This window comes from Antedon mediterranea, chromosome 8 (genome assembly GCF_964355755.1).
Source record: "Antedon mediterranea chromosome 8, ecAntMedi1.1, whole genome shotgun sequence".
NCBI classification, from domain to species: domain Eukaryota; kingdom Metazoa; phylum Echinodermata; class Crinoidea; order Comatulida; family Antedonidae; genus Antedon; species Antedon mediterranea.
In genome coordinates this window covers 1,738,062-1,760,926 of record NC_092677.1, presented here as the reverse complement: position 1 = coordinate 1,760,926, position 22,865 = coordinate 1,738,062, and the positions used below count along the sequence as shown (strand labels likewise).

Here is a 22,865-nt window from a genome sequence, read left to right as displayed (position 1 = left end):
TCCTGATGTGGGAGTTTTACTTGTACTGCCTTCTGCACATGCATAGCCTGCGTCACATTCAGAACATGCTACACTGGATTGGTTACTGTAAAACCCTGCATCACATATCACTGGTTCAGCATCCTTCTGGTTGCAATAGTAGCCTCTGGGACATGGAGTACAACTAGTTTGACCACCTAAAAAACAGTCAAATTATTAATTTAAATGCAAAACGCATAACTCTATAGACATTTACGAAGGGCGTGTCTTCGTTGCTCTCTGCTGCTATGTTAACTTACTAAACAATAAAATAACACATTTGGTATTATGTGTAACACATATGACTTTGTTCAACCAGAAAAAAAGGAATATATATTTACCTAAACTGTAGTAGCCATCAGCACATGCTGGACCCGTCTGATTGGTCATTGGGCATTCAAAACCAGCTGGACATTCAGTACATTCCTACAAAAAAAATACTTCCATTATGTATCAAAATCCCAAGAAATATAATAAAAATAAGTGAATAACATAGAATAAGAAAACATTTTATCAAACACTACAGTGCTTAGCTTCCAATTAATGTGTTTAATACAGTCAACTCTTCCAATCCGGACTCTGTGGAAACCAGAAACTCTCCCAATACCAACCATTTCTTGAAGTCCAAACAGTCCCAAATTCCTTTTTACCATTAAAACTTTTTGGAAAACCAGACATATTTGGCAAGCCCAAAGGTGACCGGTATTGGGAGAATTGACTGTATATTGTTCTACTATATTTATCTTTTGAGAGAAAAATTGAATTGAATATATCATACAAAAGTAATTTACCGTTGATTTTGGTTCAGCATATGAACCAGGGTAGCATGTGATTTGGTAGCTGCTGTAAACAGATGGGCAAGCATAACCTCCTGGGCAAGTAGTACATGACTCTTGACCTCCGATACTGTATTGACCTGCCTCACAATCTTCAATGTCTGCTGCGATAGTGCTTGGACATTGTTTACCAGTGGGGCACCTAGTACACACCTGTGAATAATATAAAATATACTACTGTATTACACTTAACTGAAAATGCAATATCTATAAAATCACTAATTTAACCAAAAGTTGGAAATTAAAAAAAATTGAATACATAAAGAAAAAAACTATAAATAATATTTGAAGTAGTAAAATAGACTCTATTTGTGAAAAAGTGTGAAATTATCTAAATAGAGAAGTTTCTTTTTGTTATGAATGTTTCAATACTATAAGATATATACTAAAAATCAAATGTTTTATAAACCAGACCTTTTGAGTAATGTCTAGCTTGAGAAAGTTGACATTAGAATCATGTTTTGTATTGAGGAATTAAGCAATAAGTGACACCATTAAGAATTGACCTACATACCGTTTGCAAGCCAACAGAATATGTTCCGGGCAAGCACTGTGTGGTTGTATCTGTGTTTGTGTTTGGGCAAGCATAACCTTCTGGGCAATCTGTACAATCTGTCGCATTACCAACAGAGTAGGTTCCCTGATGATAAAACAAACATTATTCTATTATTATAATTATAAATATCTAATATTAATGAAAAAATATTAAATATATGTTTCCAAAATTGAAAACAAACATACAAAACACATTAGTTTGCTATTATAATTGACCAATGAAAAACATCATACCAATCCGTTTTTTATCATTTAAAATCAGACGATTAGTTTCTTACCGCTGCACATTGTACATTCGCTGAGCCATCTGTATTAGGACATTCCCATCCGTTGGCGCAAGTCTGACATCGAGAAAACCCAACATAGGAGTAGGTACCTACAGGACAGTCACCGATAGTACTGTCATCATCGATGTCGGGACAGTACTTGCCCGGAGAGCAAGCAGTACAGTATGACTGCATTCCAGTGGAGTACGATCCTTGAATAAAATTTAAAAAAAACTATTTTACCAACCATTGTATTCTTATATTAGTATCAAATTTTATGGAAATTGGTAATATTCTTACTAACTTAATTGATTTTTTTACTACTCTACACTATACTGAAATGACTATAAGATTATGAATGAAAGGAATACATTAATTTGTTATGTTTAAGAATGTTTTAATTTACTCTAAAAAATTGTGAATTCTAGAGAATAACGATGTATGGTAGCTCTATTCCAATATTTTCAAAAGAATCATAAAAGTAAATGTAGTAAAATAAAGATGTTAAATTAAATAACAATGTTACCAGGTAAACATTGAAACATGGCAGTTGGATCTGTTGTAGACGGACACGCAAATCCTGCAGGGCAGTCTGTACAGTTGGCCTGTGATCCACTAGAGTATGAGCCAGAAATACAAGCAACGGGGGCGCTGTCTGTTGTCGGGCATTCATAGCCAGCAGGACATGCGACACATTCTGTGTATTGTTCTAAAGTGTAGGTTCCTGTTGAACATGCTTGGGGTAGAGAACTGAAAAAACAAAATTTGTAATTTTAAAAACGAACTTTGAATATACAAAAACAGTGGCAACTGTAACTGATGAAAATTTAGTGGATTAAATAGTATACAAATAATGAATGTTTATGAATGTAATGGTACTATTGCACGCCATGTGACCCAAAATCATCCAATCAACTACCTCGGATCAGGACACTCAAACCCGGCCGGGCAGTCTGTACACTGTGTTTGCAACTTAATTCCATCAGTATGTTGGCCTGGCTGGCAAGTTATAGGTTGTTGATCTGTGTATGGACAGGCCTGTCCAGCGTTGCACTCAGTACAATCTGATTCTCCCAACAAGCTGTATGATCCGGTGTCACATGGTACAGCAGTACTTGAATTACAAGATGAACCAGCAGGACAGGAAAAGCATAAAACATCCCCCTATATAAAAAGAAATTCATATCGAGTCATTTGGTAATTACGAATAATAGTTCTAGATAGTATTAGAGGGCTATTCCTGGTACCATAAATGATTGTATTTTTGTTTGTTCTTGTTCTCAAAGTAATATAAATAATGTGTCTGTATTTTTTCTTTATTTATGGTATAAAAATAAATCAAATTGAATATTGTATACATACCAAATCACTGTATGTTCCATCGTCACAATTTGAGGGTGAATCTCCAGGATTCAGGCATGATTGACCAATTGGGCAAAGGTCACAAGCTTTTGAGCGGTCATTAGAGTAAGTGCCTGCTGGACATGGCTGTGGCGCAACTGACGAGTCAGCACAATAAAATCCAGCTGGACAATCAGTACAAGTAACCTAAAGAAATCCAGTGAGTATTAAGTTTTATTTGTGATAAAAAACATATAATTTGACTAATGTACAATAAGTCAAGAAACATAACATCATCAATATTAGCTTTAAGATAAATGAATGCCAACATATTATGTTAAGATGGTAGAAATTTCAAATGTGCTTACTTCACCAGATCCAGAATAGGTTCCATTCTCACAGAGTACAGGTGACTGATTTGCATATGGACAGGTGTATCCTGCTGGACAGGCTATACATGTTGACGACTGCTCAAAGCTGTATGTACCTGCAAAATGAATACAAAATTAGAATTCCTATATTTCAATTCTCAAATAATTCAAGTTTAGTAGTATAGGTAAGTTTTTGCTTAGTATCCATCCTAGGCCTAAACCAAGTACTTGTTTTTATAACTTACCTATAGGGCATGGTGAACAAATACCAGCACCTTCAGCAGCATAAGTTCCCACTGAACAATTTCGGGGCGAAATCCTTGCTGACCCATCAAGGCATTCATGTCCAGAGGGACACAATGAACATGATCCTGCACCAGTCAAACTCCACTGACCTTCAGGACAGACAGTACAAACTTGTTGACCAGCGACACTGTAATAGCCTTCGTCGCAGTCACCTGGTGTGTTGGTCACATTAAGGCACTGTTTTCCTGCGGGACAGAAGGTACAACTGATTTGACCCACTTGATCTTGGTACGTTCCTGCTGGACATTCTTGTGGTGATCCTAGAGGAGTTGGACACATGAACCCAATTGGACAAGGAACACATGCTGTGCTGTTTGAATACTCGCCATACTGTGAAATAAAAGAAATCAAAATAATCATAATACAAAATATAACATCTATACTTAAAAATGTATTAATTTAAAGTAAATGTTGATAAATGGAAGACCATCGATCGATCACTTTGGAAGGGTGATACTTACTCAATAAATTAAGAAGAGGAAAATGAAAAAGCTTTGACCATCTACAGTGACAATATTTGCCTCATTAGAATGACCATATAAAGAGACTTAAAATTATTTATACTTACATTACATGTTGCAGGCACTGCTGTTGGGTCACCACACACTTGACCTGTAGGACATTGGTAACACTCTCTTGTTCCTCCAGTTGAATACTAGAGATTCAAAATATTTATCAATATATTTATCATTTTCAATTAAATCGTTAATAATAATTACACATAACAACACACAAAACCTTAAACCTTCAGAAATGAAAGTAAGCGTAATCTTAATAGAGACTTACAAATCCAGCTTCACAAGCTTCTGGTTCCTGATCTCTGTTTGGACATTTGTAGCCTGATGGGCAACGAGTGCATGAATCGGATCCAGTGGAGGTTGTGTAATAACCTGGAGAGCACTGAGAATAAAAAGAGAGAATATTGAATCATACACTAAATATGCAAATCATGTAGAGTTTCAACAAATCTGCCTTATACCTCTTTTCTGAGTACAGGGTCTCTGTATAAAATGACATTCGTACCTGAATACACTGTTCTAATCCTGTTGAATCACCATAGTAACCAACTGCACATTCTGAGGGAGTCTGAGTTGCATCGTCACAATGGTGCCCTAAACACAATAAGTAACAGTTGTTGATATAGTTACATTAACAATAACATACATTATCGATAAAAGTCTTTTAAAAATAAAATACAGGACTTACCTATTTGACAAATGGTACATTCTGTATTTCCAGTTGTGTTAGCATACCAACCAGCAGGGCATGATGTAGTTGTACCTGTTGGCGTATTGGCACAGTATGTACCCAGCGGACAGGGGTCACAGGTCGTAATTTGGGTTGGGGAATATTCACCAGCATTGCATATGATTGGCTCGGAATCAGCAGTTGGACACCTAAACAAAATAGTAATTATTAATATAAATTGTGATATTATTGATGAATTATTTTGCGTGATGCTGCTAGAATTTTGTTAATGTGGAACTTACTGATATCCTGCCGTACATTCGGTACAACTTGTATTTCCCTGAAGGGAGAAGTAGCCGGTAGAACATGGAACCGGTGTGGAGGCTCTATCAATACATTCAGATCCAGCTGGGCACAGTTCACACTCCAACGAACCAGTCTCATTTGCATATGTACCTTCTTCACAACTAAAAAGATAACAATTAATAACAGTATTATAATATAAAATAAATTCTGCTTGATATACAGACATCCAGCATTAGGGCTTTCGTGGTGTGATTGAAGTATGATTGGATGGCTACTCTTTAACAGTCTTGGCATGGTACAGTGGAAGCTATTGTTTTTATGTGTGTAAGAGACAACCCTTATCTTATAGCATATTTTTAGGGGTACAGTTCAAATTCGATTGTATAGCAAATCTTCTAATTTTCTTGGTGTGGTACATATGTCAATTTGTATTACCTTATCTGCTCTGAAAGTCCATCTACTGGTGCATAAAAACCTTCATCACTGACAGAGCAACTGACACTGCCATTGACAGCATAGGAACCTGCAGTACATATCACTGGTGAAGCATCGTTAGTGGTACACTTATAACCTCCAGGACAGAGTATGCAGGAGGTAGCACTACCAAGAGAGTAGTAGCCAGTATTACAGGTTACAGGTGCTTAAAAAAAAAAAAGGTTCTTGTTCAGTATAATTGCTGTAACTTAACCCAGCTCATGCAGACATCAAACTGCCAAGGTAGTTTTTTCTTTTAATGCCATAAATACAGTATTGTTCCTGTTCAGGATATATGTGGTCTGATGGTATGTTGCATATAATTAATAATGTGTTACATATTTAACGTTCTTATTATGAACCATGACATTGATGTGTACTGTTTAAATTTTTGAAAGCAACATGTAGGCCTACTTTGCTGAGGATCCATGCATGCTGCTCCAGCTGGACAAGCTGTACATGTGTCTTCTTGCCCTGTACTATCAGCATAAGATCCTTCAGGACAGGGGCTACAGTAAGTTGCCCCATCAGCGCTATAATAAAAAAACAAGAAATGTAATATCATCAATATCATAGAGACGTATGATGTGCAACATATGATTTGAAATGTCAGTTGTCATTGGTGAACTTGCTTGCGTACGGTTGTGTCTATATCTTTACACTGCAGCTCTAGTGGGAAAGGTTATATAATCATTTACCTGAATGTTCCTGGTAAGCAAAGCATTGGATCCGCCATTGTGTTTTCACAGTAGTACCCGCTTGGACAGGTTTCACAGTCTGTTAGACCTACACAACAAAGCAAAATTCACTTTAAAATAACTTAACATCTTTTCTAGATCTACTAGATTTTTGAATCCGGTAGCTACTGTATAAACGCCATCATATAGGCATATACAGGTAAATACAGAATTAAATTAAATTTGTGATGTCATTTAATATCAGGCAGAGACAGTTTTATTTCAAATGTAATACAGTCTGCTGTTGTCTCCAAACTGGACACGAAATACCTGTTTTTATTCACTTTAAATGTTAGGAATGAGTTTGGGTCCTTGGAAAATAAATGACACATTCAGTATTTAGCAGATCTTGTTTCAGAAGTGATGAATGTGGTTTTGGCATTGAATAATGGAAAAGGCCGTCAATTAAATGTCACACTTACCTGTTGAGTTAGCATACTCGCCGGCTAGACAAGTGGAGCAGTTTGACGCTCCTGCCTTACTGTAGGTTCCACGGATACAAACAATAGGGGTAAGATGCGGTGACGGGCATTTCCACCCAGCTGGACATTCTGTACATTCGGTGGATCCTGTATTGTTGGCATAGTAACCTAAAAAATGAATACAGATAGTGATGAATATTGAATTCACTGGTAGTGTTGGAATTGTAATTTTTCATTGGAATGAAATGACATAGCATAATATATTTTTACATTACAAAACAGTTAACTGTCCCTAAACCAGAATAAAGCTGCTATTTAAAATGCTTATTTATTAGATGTTTAGTCAAAATATGAATGGTTAATATGGCCACATATAGTTTCTAGTAAACCACAACATTTTGAGCCAGCTCAATGATGTCTGGTTTTGGGAGAGTTGAATGTAAAACTGGATTACATTACAATGACTAAATAAACTAAACCATTTTACAAGTGAATAATAGTAATAATAATAATATAGAACTATATATAAATATGCAAATCTCTAATCTATATACAAATAAACATTGTAAATTAAAACACAAATACATAATCTGAAATGACAATTTTCTAAAATTAATAAATATTACTGAACAAAAGAGGACGAAATAAAATGACTGACATATGTAAAACATAAACACACTTTCTAACTCTGATACAAATAAATGAAAACAAAAATTCTGAAATGAAATATGACGAAAAATGTATAACAATACAAAATAACATGAAAAACTGAAAATAATAATGTTTATGATTAATGTTAGTAAACAAATGCAAAGACATTAATTGTTAGTAATGCAATGATTGATAAAAAGCATATTGAACAAAATATATACTGTACATTCACTAATGCAAATGAAACAAAATACTGTGAATACATTTTCAAGGCACATGTGATGATAACTGAAACACATGTTTAGGGCACATTGATTGACCAATCACCTTCTTGACATTGTATTGGACTGCTCATTCCTTCATAAGGGCATTGGAATCCAGCTTCACAATCTTCGCAAACATCACTTGAATTGAAAGCGTATGTTCCTGCTTCGCATAGCAACGGAGCGGAACCCCCAGGACATTCAAAACCTCCTGGACACGGAAGACAGTTTAGAGACTCGGCAAAGCTATAATAGCCCGGTGAACATGGATTGGAACTTTTGAGGGAGCACTCATAGCCTTCTTCACAGCTGTAGCATTCAGTAAGACCAGTCACATTTGAGAAAAAACCTGGTGTGTTCAAAAGTTAGAAATTAGTGCAAATAATTGTGTGAAAGTTTGCATTGTAAAAACAGTACAATAGAACCTCTGTGACATCACTGTGACCTCTGTGACATCACTGTGACCTCTGTGACATCACTGTGACCTCTGTGACATCACTGTAAAGCTCTCTATCAAACTTTGTGTGACAAAAAAATGTGATGTGCCTATATATGGACATGATGTCATATCACTACCACATTTGGGCACATCACACTTTTTTTGTCAAACTAGTTTGATAGTGTAGACAGAGCTTTAAGGGAACACAATACTCTGAATAAGTTCCAAACACTTCTTGGACACCCCTATTAAGGGGAAACTCTTCTGGGTCCAGTAACTTGTTTAATAAAATTAAGCAAACGATTACCAATCAAAAAATGTGAAATTAAAAGATACGAAGTGCCCCATACCATTTGTGCTCCAATTTTAGATTAAAAAGCCTACAACAAATCAACTTTGACCCGTCTACCATTAGCAATTGTTTATGTTAATACCATTCACCAAGTGGTTCTTTACCAATTTTAATTGTTAAAAATTTCGTGAATTATTATTAGTTAAATATCCGTGTACTATACATAACGACACACACGTGTGCACATATGGAAGCGTGTGGAACATGTCTACATAGACATTATTGTAAGGTACATTAACTACCCTTACTCACCATCAGCACACAACAACGGCGATTGTAGCCCCTCCACAGGACATTCATAACCAATTTCACAAGGTGTACAAGATGAACTACCATTGTATGAATAAGTTCCTGCAGTACATATGATACGACCTGACCCGTGCCCCGAGCATGAATAACCCGCAGGACACTGTAAGCATGATGAAGATTCGTCTAGGCTATAGAAACCTGGGTCACAAGCTGTCTGTTCGGTCGCACTACAGTAATGATTTTTATCGCAGATTTCACAGGCTGTGAAGCCAGTATTGTTGGCATAGCGACCTTCAACAGAAAATAGAATTGATAAATGGTGTTAAATTCAACATTATGTATTTTAACATTATTTCATCATTCATATTAATTCTAAAATAAGAGTATCACTGCCTAAACTTTTGGAAAGTTACCATCAGAGCCATAGCCACAAGTATGGTTTCAACCTGACCACTTTGTGCTGCAATCAAACCACTTACCTTCAGGACATACTGTTGGTTGAGCCATTCCATCTACTGGACACTCATGTCCAATTTCACAAGCTGTACAGCTATCGCTACCATTCATGGCATAGAAACCTGCTGTACATATCTCATAGCCTAACCCACCACCAGGACACTTATAACCACCAGGGCAGGCAGAGCAAGATGTGGAAGCAGCAAAGCTATAGTATCCAGGGTTGCACTCTGTTGATGAGGTCAGGTCGCAGTAGTGGTTCTCCTCACATTGGTAACAAGATTGGAGTCCAGTTTCGTTGGAAAATTGTCCTTCAATGAAAATATTTTTTAAAGTTATAGGTTTATTTCAAATAATACAACTGAAATAAATATAATACAAATAACCAGCAACAGTATATAAAACAATTATACTCTTACCTTCTTGACATAAAATAGGCTCCGACAGTCCAGATGTTGGGCAGTAATATCCCATATCACATACTTGACAACTGTCACTTCCATTCTTACTAAAGTTACCAGTTGTACACAGTACAGGATTTGAACCACCCCCTGAACATTCATAACCACCTAGGCATGGCATACACTCTGTTGCTCCGGCATAACTATAGTAACCAGCCTCACAAGCTGTCTGATTGGTTAATGAACAATAATAACCTGCATTGCACTCTGTACATTCTGTTGCCCCGGAATCTGAATACCAGCCTACAACACATTTTCATATTCAAATGTGGTTAGTAATCTTGACATTTTAAAGTTCTTTTTGATTGGATATAAACTTTTAGTACAATTAATTTATTTAAAAATCTATATTTTCATTCCTTAATTTTTAAAAATGTTGAAATTAAAGATATAATACATTAAGCAAATATACAAAAATAAAATGAATATTAAATAATAGCATAATAAATAAATACTGATGCAATGTACACATGGATTCAATTTATGCAACTGAAATGTAAACAAAATAAGAACCAGTAAATATAGTATTAAAATAAAAGTGTTACTGCAAAATGTAATGCATAGCTATGTACACAATGATAAACTGTAATATACCTGAACAAAGACAACAACAAACTAAATTAGTTGATTAAGAAAGTTTTTTATAACAAAACATTAAAAAATAACTGAAATGAAAACATTTATTATTAAAGGAAATAAAGCATTATAAAAAAATAATAATTATTGGTAGATATATTTATGAAGCATTTGGAATGGTACACAAGTAAAAGCGGAAGAAACACTGAGAATGGTAATATGGTACGTAAGCCATACACTGCGAATGGTATGCAAGCAATACACTGAGAATGGTTTGTAAGAAATACACTGCGAATGGTACATAAGCAATACACCGAGAATGGTACGCAAGCGGCATACAAAATACGTATATGCGTACACTGAAAAATGCTAACATGCAAAATATTTATATTTCATGAAAATCACCTTCAGGACATATCATTGGCTGAAATAATCCAACAACTGGACATTCATATCCAGGGTCACATTCATTGCAAGCTGAGCTACCATTCAGTGCATAAAGGCCTGCTGTGCATTGGATAGGAGCTACTCCCCCGGGGCAATGATAGCCTCCGGGGCAAGTAAAGCATGATCTTGAGCCAGCATAGCTATACTGTCCGGTGGGACAGCTCATTTCAGATGTAGGGGTGCAAAATGATCCTTCGCTGCATTCATAGCATATGCTTAAGCCTGTTTCGTTTGAAAACCAACCTAGAGTATATTGGAAAGTTAAAAATGTTTTTTTATATAACCGTATACTATTGATAGGTTAAAATCATTAAGTATTATGGGAAAAACTTTGTCAATAGTTCTTTATAGGATTATAATTTCTTGTTATGTTAAAATGTGTGTATGCTTTAGATACAGGGGTTTTTATATATGTTCTTAAGTATATTCACCTTCAGGGCACGGTGAAGGTTCGATCATGCCTATTACAGGACACTCGTGACCTAGGTCACATGGTGTACATGATTCGCTCGCATTTCTTGCATACGTTCCTTCATTGCAAATTGTTATACTTCCCCCTGAGCACGCATAACCACCTAGACATGCATCACAGTCTGTTGCTCCAGCAACGCTATAGTAACCAGCCTCACAAGCTGTCTGATTGGTCAGTGAGCAATAGTAGCCTGCATCGCATTTTGTGCAACCACTGGCCCCCAAACCTGAATACCAGCCTAAGCAATCAAACATTCGCAAAGTTTAAGAACCAACAATTATGAATAAAAGTTTTGAAGATGAAATAGTAAATTTTAAATGCAAATGAAATGATTTTTAAACTGATATCTGAAATATTGGAATATATTCAAATACTGAAAGTATACCAAAAGATAAATAGAATGGAATATTTTGATGAAAAATTTATTTTTAAAGCAATTAATGAAAGTCACCTTCAGAACATGGTGTTGGCTCTGATAATGCAGAAGTAGGGCACATAAACCCTGCGTCACATTCATTACAAGCTGAGCTACCATTTAGTGCATAAAAGCCTGCTGTGCATTGGATAGGAGCTACTCCCCCGGGGCAATGATAGCCTCCGGGGCAAGTAAAGCATGATCTTGAGCCAGCATAGCTATACTGTCCGGTGGGACAGCTCATTTCAGATGTAGGGGTGCAAAATGATCCTTCGCTGCATTCATAGCATATGTTTAAGCCTGTTTGATTTGCAAACCAACCTATAGTACATTGAAAAGTTAAACATGATCTTTTAATACTGGTATCAAGGCCCTATAATAGTCTTCATGTTGTGAATTTGTAATGTTTTTTATCTATAGTTAAATCACATTTTACTTGAAAATAATTTATATCAAAATTGTGGAAAGTTATTCACCTTCAGGGCACATTGATGGTCCTGACATGCCTGTTACAGGGCACTCGTGACCTAGGTCACATGGTGTACATGATTCGCTCGCATTTCTTGCATACGTTCCTTTATTGCAAATTGTTATACTTCCCCCTGAACATGCATAACCACCTAGACATGCATCACAGTCTGTTGCTCCAGCAACGCTATAGTAACCAGCCTCACAAGCTGTCTGATTGGTCAGTGAGCAATAGTAACCTGCATCGCATTCTGTGCAACCACTAGCCCCTGAACCTGAATACCAGCCTAAGTATGACCATACAAAATTGTTGAAAACCAAAAGATATTTTGTATGATTTAAGAAAAAGTGGACTACTATTTTTTTTTCTTGTTTTTTAAAGTGTTTTAAAAATATGGTCAAAGCTGACTATAAGTTGTCGTAAATGTATTGGTATCCAAATTATTTGAAGTTTTATTGATAAAAGGAAAAGAATACTAGTGAATAATAATTAATTAATAAAAATCACCTTCAGAACATGGTGTTGGCTCTGATAATATAGAAGTAGGGCACATAAACCCTGCGTCACATTCATTGCACGCTGAGCTACCATTTAGTGCATAAAAGCCTGCTGTGCATTGGATAGGAGCTACTCCCCCGGGGCAATGATAACCTCCGGGGCAAGTAAAGCATGATCTTGAGCCAGCATAGCTATACTGTCCGGTGGGACAGCTCATTTCAGATGTAGGGGTGCAAAATGATCCTTCGCTGCATTCATAGCATATGCTTAAGCCTGTTTCATTTGCAAACCAACCTATAGTACATTGAAAAGTTGAACATGATCTTTTAATATTGGTATCAAGGCCCTATAATAGTTTTCATGTTGTGAATTTGTAATGTTTTTTATCTATAGTTAAATCAAATTTTACTTGAAAATAATTTATATCAAAATTGTGGGGAGTTATTCACCTTCAGGGCACATTGATGGTCCTGACATGCCTGTTACAGGGCATTCGTGACCTAGGTCACATGGTGTACATGATTCGCTCGCATTTCTTGCATACGTTCCTTCATTGCAAATTGTTATACTTCCCCCTGAACATGCATAACCACCTAGACATGCATCACAGTCTGTTGCTCCTGCAACGCTATAGTAACCAGCCTCACAAGCTGTCTGATTGGTCAGTGAGCAATAGTAACCTGCATCGCATTCTGTGCAACCACTAGCCCCTGAACCTGAGTACCAGCCTAAGTATGACCATACAAAATTGTTGAAAACCAAAAGATATTTTGTATGATTTAAGAAAAAGTGGACTACAATTTTTTTTCCTTGTTTTTTAAAATGTTTTAAAAATATGGTTAAAGCTGACTATAAGTTGTCGTAAATGTATTGGTATCCAAATTATTTGAAGTTTTATTGATGAAGGGAAAAGAATATTAGTGAATAATAATTAATTAATAAAAATCACCTTCAGAACATGGTGTTGGCTCTGATAATATAGAAGTAGGGCACATAAACCCTGCGTCACATTCATTGCACGCTGAGCTACCATTTAGTGCATAAAAGCCTGCTGTGCATTGGATAGGAGCTACTCCCCCGGGACAATGATAGCCTCCGGGGCAAGTAAAGCATGATCTTGAAGCAGCATAGCTATACTGTCCAGTGGGACAGCTCAATTCAGATGTAGGGGTGCAAAATGATCCATCGCTGCATTCATAGCATATGCTTAAGCCTGTGTCATTTGCAAACCAACCTATATTGTACATTAGAAATGTGTGTAAATAAAAGTTATTTACGCACATGCATATGTATACCTCTGAATCATCTGATCGAAAATGTTGTGAGAAAGGACATGGAAAACAGACCTAATTGACTAATAAGTGCTCATTAATGTATGTATGAGTTTTTATGTAATTTAGTTCAATGAACCTGTTAAGATAAAAAGAATATTCACCTTCAGGGCACGGTGACGGTTCGATCATGCCTGTTATGGGGCACTCGTGACCTAGGTCACATGGAGTACATGATTCGCTCGCATTTCTTGCATACGTTCCTTCATTGCAAATTGTTATACTTCCCCCTGAGCATGCATAACCACCTAGACATGCATCACAGTCTGTTGCTCCAGCAACGCTATAGTAACCAGCCTCACAAGCTGTCTGATTGGTCAGTGAGCAATAGTAACCTGCATTGCATTCTGTGCAACCACTGGCCCCCGAACCTGAATACCAACCTATGTACATGTATACCACACAACATTATTATATAAATTTGTTAGTAGAAATATGAAGAATAGATTAGGTTAAATATCTGAAAAATAATTTATTTTTAATTATGAAAATGTTTACATTAGCGCTGTAATGAAGAAAAACATTAACCTGTATGTCTTGTTGTCATTGTTTATTATATAAATGTTTTATAAACATTACCTGTTTGACATAGTATAGGTGAGGTCATCATGTCTACAGGACATTCGTAACCAGCATCACAGGGAACACAAGTATCGCTTCCATTGATGGCATAAGTTCCAGCTAAGCAGAGTGAAAAGCCAGCTCCTCCTGGACAGTGGTATCCCCCAGGACATGCGTCACAAGATGTTGCCCCATCAAAGCTGTAGTAGCCAGCTGGACAGGCTGTTTGGACTGTTGGCGTGCACTGGTATCCTGCTGTGCATATTGTGCATTCTTCTGAACCAGGTCCTGAGTAGTGGCCTAAGTGGTTTTAACAAAAAACACAAGTCATTACACAATCTGACATACTTTGTAATTCTTATTTTACATTAAAAGAATTCTTAACCATTAACTGTTAGCACTTTCTATCTTGATAACCAATCATGATCGGCCCTGCAGGATCAAGATATCCAGGTTGCGGTAGAATGGTTAGCTCCTGATCTTGATTATAGTCTACAGCTCAGTCTACACTATCAAACTTTCTGTGACAAAATAATGTGATATGCCCATAAATGGACATAATCATGTCATATCACTACCATATTTGGGAACATCAACCTTTTTGTTGTCAAACTAGTTTGATAGTGTAGACAGAGTTTAGTAGTGTAAACTAGGCCAGTTACAGCTTTCTGGCCATGGAAGCACACGATTGTAATGGAAGGTACAGTATCACTATATTTCAATAATATTTGACAAACCTGCATCACAAGATGTGCATGTGATTGCATCACCAGGACTGAATTGACCGGCTGGACATTCTCTAGGAGTAACACTTGGGTCAGAGCACTCATGACCAGTTGGGCAAGATTCACAGTCAGTCTGATTGGTCTCATTCTGATAGGTTCCATCTGGACATGCTATAGGTTCGGACATACCAGTGGATGGACATTTGTAACCTGTGGCAGAATAAAAATTTAAGTTATAATATTAATAACTTTATTCAATCCATACGCTATCGTGATACCATACAATTAACTTGCAGTAGTTTATTATACAATTAGATTTTATGAATAGGAAAACCAGAGGGCCAGAAAAGGGAAATATCTGTTATTTTTTAAAAATTCATATTTAGGCATATTGCTAAAGATAACCATCAGTAAATCCATTAAATATCCTTCTTAAAGTTGACAAATATATACACAAGATGCTCTACATAAACAAAGTACAGTACAGTAGTCTCAAACAGTTTTTTGTATTATTTTAACTAACCTTCTGGACACAACTGACAGTCAACTGTTCCATTGTAAGCATAGGTACCTCCTACACATTTATCACATCCAAGCTTATCTGAGGATGGTACCGAACCACCTGGACACATCTAAAAATATAAGTAGTTTGAAAAACATTAAATCTTGTAAAAAACTATGAAAATGGTGATATTGGTGGAGTAGATGGATTACTGATTGCAAGTTCGAATCCAACGCTTTTCACATTTCTTGTATCCTTAGGCAAGACACGTACTTATGTTTACCTCTCTCTACCCATGTGTACAAATGGGAACATGGTAAGGTCAACACACAACTAAGCTGATTACTACTGTAGCTACAACATTATGGAAGATGTTTCCATACGTGGTAGACCTAAAACCTGACTGGGGTAATAATGTGAAGTGCTCTGAGGCCTTGCGTCATTAAGCGCCATATAACACAGATTTTTTATCAACAGTATAATAAACAATTATAATCACTTACAAGTGGCGAATTGCTTGTATCTGCACAGTAGTAACCAGTTGGACAAGGGGTGCAAACAAGTTCCCCTGCCAATGAATATGAGCCACTTCCACAGGTGGACGTGGAACCATTACTGACATCGCATGAGTAACCAGCAGGGCATATTGTGCATGATCCTTGACCTGCAGTGCTGTATGTACCAGCATCACAACTCTATTTAAGAATATTTGGGAGGTAAATAAAATAATTACGATTAAAAATAAAATAACTACGATTGAAATTAATAATAAATTATCATTTTCCTGTGCAGAACCTTGCTTGCACATGCTGATGTTTGGATTTACAAACAGATCCAATTGAAACAAACAATGTATTACATAACAATTATAAACAACCATTCAGTCGAAACAATACACAAAGAGTAGAGCCCCTCCCACCTCTACAATAAGCCTTTCAGAACATGGGCCTATTTATAGACAAGAGAACAATTAAGCCTTCAAACACTTCTTTTGAATGTCAATTTAAGGAAATTCATTAAGTTATCAGCAGCAGTGATTCAGCTTCTGTTTTCTTAGATTAAGTGACTGTTTTGCTTAGGAGAGCATTTTGATTTTTAATTTCATGAACCGTAAATACGACAGTTGAGAATTATTTACTTTTTAATTATAAACATAATTGAATACTTATAAAGCGCTCTTTATCGGAGCCTCACAGTGAAAAGAATAACTAATTGAAATAGGGTGAGTTTTCAGGAGAGATTTGAATTAATAATAATAATACAAAAATAAGTATCAAATGTGTAAATCCACTGTTGACTTCTAAGGGGATGTTTCGATTTGCGATTAACAATCCTCGCATATGTTGGGTATTTTTATCTTTGGACCTCAAAATCGAGGAAGCACATCCCCACAATGAAATAACATGACATACCTAGTACTTCTTAGGACCCATCGAAAACTCCCTATTTATAGTTACATACCTGACAGTCAGCATCACTTGAAGAGCCACTGTTGGTGTTATATTCTCCCACATTACAACCCATTTTTGTATATTCTTCACCAAAGCAACTGTAATAATGATATTTTGAAAATGGAGCTTTAATTTTAAATAATAAAATAAGTCTATACATTCAGTATACCAAAATAAAAATATATTAAATAAATTCATCTGGTTCCAAGACTACAGACCATTCCAAACAGTAGTTTGAAGAATTTGACAGTATATTAACGAAACATCTCTAAGTTATTTATAATACCATTTGTGTCTGAATCATTGGTTCAACATAAAAGTAATAATTTTCCAGTCAAAATATAAATGTTTGACACTAGGGAGGTTTCCGCAACCTTACGATAACGTCACACATTTGTTAAGATTGCGAAACCTCCCTAATGTTGTTATTTGACATGTAAACTAGATTCTATTAATTAGTTACCATTGAGTAGTTCATGTACTCAACGTGAGCAATTAATATATTTCATAATCATGTTAATGTTTAATAAGCAATTGTTGTACTCTGTGTTTTGTGTAGTACCAAATTAAATGGTTGCTGTGAAGGAGTATGCGGTAAGCAATAACATTATATATAATTAATATATGTAACATTTGTAATATTCTCTCATAAAGAATATAAATTAATCTTACTGATTAATTAACTGCAGTCAGTCAACCTACAGTTTAGTATAAATAAATGAATGATCATATTGCAGATCACACCTTGCGCAATATCCATTTCAATTATTAGATTTCTATGATATGCATGAACGAACAATTGATCACTACTGATATCACTTTTTATTTACCCAGACACTTAACAACTGTGTGGTTGCTTAGCAACAAAGTACAACAAATGTAAGCAATGTATTGTTAGTTTAAATGAAATGTAAATGCATTTTCAGACAGGATATATTTATATTTTGAGATTCAATATTGAACAGGCAAATATTATCAATACATTTTAATGTTTTTTGTTGGATTATAATAACTTGTTTATGGTGTACAAGGAATCTTTTACGATTAAACTATGATATAATGTTAACAAGATTTATGGCGATTATGATTTATCTTCAAAAATTATAATGAAATATGAATAATGGCTAGTTTAAAACTTGAAACATGCATGGTTTTCAGACTATGAATGATAAACTCTTTCCAAGTACTCATAACATCCATAAGTGGGCCACATTTTCGTAGTAATTGAGAAATTACAAACTATGGAAAATTAATATAACTTATCCAAAAATTTAGAAAAATTTATAATTCAGACCAATGGAAGCCTTCCTGGCAAATTTTCTACAAAACGCCACTGGTGGCCTTTTGTTTCATGAAGCGGTGGTGCCAAGCAATAAACACAACTTTCAAGACATAAAATCATTTTGCGCATGTTTAGAAACTAGTACGCACATTAAAAATAATGGTTTTATGATTTGCAAAATCTACTAAAACTTTTTATCAAGATAACCGAAATTAGGTACCGTATACAAGAGGTGAGGAATGAAACATTAGTAGTAATACATATACATATACTATATTACCAAGTTCAAACTACTGTATGTGTTACTGTGTATGTGTCAAACAGTTTATACTGTGAGGGAGGTTACATTTGTGATCAATATATGCTATAGCATAGACAATGGTATGGGAATTGATTGGCTATTAGAAGGACAAAATGAGACAATAAGACAGAAGGTCATTGACACTTGAGAATGATTCCTTGTTTAACAAGGATTATAACATCAGGAAGATAAAAACAAAACAATTGACATAGTAAATATTACCACCATTTAAACATTTATAACATCAGGAAGATAAAAACAAAACAATTGCCACCATTTAAACATTTCTTTGATGTTTCTAACGTTATAATAAATGTTGCACTGAGAAAGGGTTTGTGTTTGTGTTACCCAAAAGACATTTCTTTTTGGCTGGTTTACCTTATCATTTTGATTTGGCTTTTTGTATCTCCATTGAGATCCAGCCACTGATACACACAGCATTATCATTTTTCAGTGCTTATTTTATTTTGTATCTCCATTGAGACTCAGCCACTGATACACACAGCATTGCTATGTTTTCAGTGCTTATTTTATTTTGTATCTCCATTGAGATCCAGCCATTGATACACACAGCATTGCTATGTTTTCAGTGCTTATTTTATTTTGTATCTCCATTGAGATCCCGCCATTGATACACACAGCATTGCTATGTTTTCAGTGCTTATTTTATTTTGTATCTCCATTGAGATCCCGCCATTGATACACATAGCATTGTCATTTTTCCAGTAATTTGTCTTTTGGAATTTTCATTGTCAGCGTCACCAACTTTACAGTAACCTGGTACAGTACAAGATACCAGTGAACCTGAGATCTAAATGAATGCAATCTGCACTATTATAGCTAAATAGAACAAAATAATTAGTTTCGCATCGTCCCTCTAGCTTTTATTTTAAAAGATTGAAACATCAGTTATTCCTCACATTAATTTTTTTTTTGACATTTTATAATTTATTTTAAAAATTGATTTACTTACTAGTATTTATTACAGTATAATAAGGCTTCACATTTTGATGGGATGTGAAGCTACCAATTTCGATTTATTTTGCCTAAAAATAAGTACATTACTTACTAGTAGCCTGGAGGGCAGACTTGGCATACCCCCGAATCATAATAATATCCTGACGTACAGTTGGAAACACAATCTTCAGTACAGTTACACGTTAACGCATTTGCTCCAATATCAGAAGCTAGAAGAAAATATCAGAACATAAAACATTGAAGGATATCTTAGGGTCTTTTTTCCAACTCTCGCCAAAATTATTTATTGACTGGGGCAGAGCGTATTCCTCTTTGACGAAAGTACCAGTGAGATATAAATATTATACCTTGCTTTAACTTGATAATTGGCATATATTCGATTGGAACTTTAACGTTAGTTTAGTTGTAACATTTTTCATTTAATTTCATTTATTTCAATATCGTCTTTGCAGCCTTAGCTGAATTACAAAGATATTTACATATTCTCAATACTAAAATTTGTATAAAACCAATGGTAATTATATATAAAAAAGGATGCAATTGACACCAGAAATACTATACAGTATAGAAACATTATAAAAGTTTAGCTTAAAATAGTAAAATTAAAAAAAAAAATTAATCCATTTGGATTCCCAAGGTTTAGAGTGCTAAAATGATTGAAACTGCAATTTATAGTACTACACTACAAACATGGTAAACAGTGCAACAAGATTTCTGTACTAAAGACAGTTGATAATAATGTACATTGTCAATTGTATGACCAACTATACGACCCCGGGAGAGGTGCGTCATTTAACGATGTGCGTCATACCTTATGAATACCATGATGCTCCTGTGCATCAACAATTTGACTTAACTTTAGGTGACCATGACGCACCCATTTTGATGCACTGTGACCATGTTATTGGGTGGTAAAGTGACGGACATTGACCCACCATTGATCATTAATGTGACATACCATATAGGTTTTTTGACGCACATCTCCCGGGGGTCATACAATTGACAAGTACATAATGTGCATGGTTGCTCCGTGCCGAGAGGAAACCATGAATTTGATGGACAGTCGACTGTGCTGATATCACAGTGCCTCCTCATCAGACTATCAATTATTATGCGGATAGAAAATAGTAATTTCCCCCTCCGACTGTGCCATACTTTTTAAAATACAGAGACGGTTGACAGTGTCGAGTAATCTTATTTTATACCAAATTATAAATTATTAAATATGCATTTTTAGATTAAAAAAAAATATTACCTGTGGTGATATACAACAATATAAAAACAAAAGAGTAAAGCAGTCTTCCACTGTACACTGGGTTCATGACAAGCTTGTCACTAGTACCAGGCTTTGTAGGCCTAGGCCACCCCGTTGTTTTCGATAAATAACCCATTGATACGGGGCTTGAGTCCCGTTCGTTGGTGCTTAGCTCAAGAGTAGCAAAGACCGATGGTCTACGTCATCGTCGGCAAAATTGCTATTATATATACTCTAAAACTCAATTAAAATCGTACTATTTGTTCCAGTATAATTATAATATTAAATTCCACAACAAACTGCAATAGAAACCTTTCGGACACTTGTTATTTTCAGTAAAAACACTTCAGTCCTATTTATATTTTGTTGCAATCAACGATTTCACACAAGTTTTATTCTTCCGCGACGGCGGTGTAGAGTGCCGCAATATAGCGGTCGCGGCAAAGTAAAGACAAGTAAACCAATCAACGCCTTGGATTTCAATTTTTCTACCGGAATAAAACACACCGGCGACCGAGTCCAAACTCCAACATGTCTGCCCCCTGTAAGTGAATACGGAGCATCATTGTGACGTCAGCGTTGCTCAGTAACCTATTGCAGGATTTTCTCATTACGTATGTATCAACACTCAGCCAATCAATACACCGTAAATAATGTACCTAGATTTGAGATCTAGTAAATTATAATTTATTAAACAATCATAAAAATAACAGAATGTAAAAAAAAAATAAAAAATTGTATCTAGTATGAATACTTTGAGTGATGTTTATTTTATATAAATTATAAATTTGAAACTGAGAGAATACACCCCAAACTGGATAGGCCTACTCGGATACAAATGAGTTGATTGACAAAATATGTTAATAGATATAAACTATATAGAAAAAGAAAAGAATAGGGAATTTATTGAGTAATTATCCCACCACTGATAGGTTTTTTACAAAATCGTGTAGCACAAAACAATTCTTCAAAACATTTAGAATATTATTTGAATGAATTGTTTTGCCCGCACCTGGCCTTTAAAGAAATAGTGAATTTGAAAGTTGCTAATTAATCCGCTACAAAGACCAATCTCACGTTTATACCGTAACAATTCAATAGAACTTTGTAACCGAGTAATGCAAGAGAACGAAATATTTCCCTGTGTTTTTGTTTACAGACGTCCTAACTATCGAAGGAAGAATTAGCCCGGTTGGCAGGTTGACCGGCGGTAGGAGGATCACACTGTTTACACTGTCTGGATGTGACAACAATCTATTATATGGAGTTTAAGATTCAAGAAAAATACCTTAACTAGGCCTACACTTAATGCATCTAAATAACATTGAAATTCGGTTTATTTTTCGACAGTTTCATAATTTCTTTCTAAACGCACTTACTTAATTAGCTGAAAGTCGTCTTGGTCCAATTTTCCATAGTCTTAATTTCATAAACAAAACGACAACAAACTTCCACCGCGAACTTGGTGGACAAAATGAATTTAACAGGAATAGACATTTTATTTCACGCGCCACAATACCAAACAATGATTGGTTAAACATAATGTATGCAAAATTTATAGTACGCATGTGTTCATCTGCATTAATTCTCTTTCTAGAGAAAAGAATATCAAAGTGTCGCGTTTTCATTTTCTCTTTCTTTTTGTTTGGTTTTGGATAAAGAATTTTGAATTTGAATTTGAATTTTGAATTTGAATTTGAATTTGAATTTGAAGGGGTCATGTACCCAAACAAAAGTGAGCCCTCATGTTATAATGAAAAGTAAAAAGTGACAACAAAATATATTTTAAATTATTTTAAGTAATACATTTTAATATTTTTGTCACTTTCTACTTTAAAAAAATTATCCGAAATCTGAATTATTTCATTTATTTAAGTCCATTTTCATTCCTTTCCATAATCCATTCATTTT

The 22,865-nt window shown here is 35.3% G+C and overlaps 2 protein-coding genes across 2 annotated transcripts; both read right to left on the bottom strand.

Annotated features, from left to right (window-relative positions):
* Window positions 1-269: 269 nt before the first annotated feature.
* On the bottom strand, window positions 270-21,451 carry LOC140057097 (uncharacterized). Its single transcript, XM_072102636.1, has 29 exons — window positions 20,955-21,451; window positions 19,791-19,908; window positions 17,149-17,236; window positions 16,191-16,382; window positions 15,709-15,817; window positions 15,198-15,395; window positions 14,479-14,760; window positions 9,650-9,934; window positions 9,254-9,541; window positions 8,778-9,065; window positions 6,821-6,988; window positions 6,360-6,447; window positions 6,076-6,194; window positions 5,623-5,827; window positions 5,184-5,348; window positions 4,900-5,090; window positions 4,717-4,805; window positions 4,480-4,593; window positions 4,262-4,348; window positions 3,633-4,023; window positions 3,385-3,503; window positions 3,038-3,223; window positions 2,595-2,839; window positions 2,202-2,425; window positions 1,688-1,887; window positions 1,369-1,494; window positions 810-1,007; window positions 360-444; window positions 270-277 (listed from the first exon to the last, which is right to left on the bottom strand). The coding sequence occupies exons 1-29, from the start codon at window positions 21,088-21,090 to the stop codon at window positions 270-272; spliced, it is 4,992 nt and encodes a 1,663-aa protein (XP_071958737.1). The 5' UTR covers window positions 21,091-21,451.
* LOC140056991 (uncharacterized) lies at window positions 10,653-14,434 on the bottom strand. Its single transcript, XM_072102523.1, has 8 exons — window positions 14,004-14,434; window positions 13,518-13,802; window positions 13,018-13,296; window positions 12,578-12,862; window positions 12,078-12,356; window positions 11,638-11,922; window positions 11,146-11,424; window positions 10,653-10,957 (listed from the first exon to the last, which is right to left on the bottom strand). Exons 1-8 carry the CDS (start codon window positions 14,290-14,292, stop codon window positions 10,653-10,655), a joined length of 2,286 nt encoding a protein of 761 aa, XP_071958624.1. The 5' UTR covers window positions 14,293-14,434.
* Window positions 21,452-22,865: the final 1,414 nt, after the last annotated feature.

What these genes read in the sequence shown, in the direction of transcription:
- LOC140056991 (XM_072102523.1), bottom strand. Translation starts at nt 14,292, where the DNA reads ATGTACATAGGTTGGTATTCAGGTTCGGGGGCCAGTGGTTGCACAGAA. An exon ending in ACCATCAATGTGCCCTGAAG is followed by an intron (nt 12,863 to 13,017) that starts GTGAATAACTCC and finishes AATGTACTATAG; the next exon opens with GTTGGTTTGCAAATGAAACA. An exon ending in ACCTTCACCGTGCCCTGAAG is followed by an intron (nt 10,958 to 11,145) that starts GTGAATATACTT and finishes AATATACTCTAG; the next exon opens with GTTGGTTTTCAAACGAAACA.
- LOC140057097 (XM_072102636.1), bottom strand. Translation starts at nt 21,090, where the DNA reads ATGGGTTATTTATCGAAAACAACGGGGTGGCCTAGGCCTACAAAGCCT. An exon ending in GCCGTTGTTGTGTGCTGATG is followed by an intron (nt 6,989 to 8,777) that starts GTGAGTAAGGGT and finishes TTCATTTTTTAG; the next exon opens with GTTACTATGCCAACAATACA. An exon ending in ATGGAACATACAGTGATTTG is followed by an intron (nt 2,840 to 3,037) that starts GTATGTATACAA and finishes CTTTTTATATAG; the next exon opens with GGGGATGTTTTATGCTTTTC.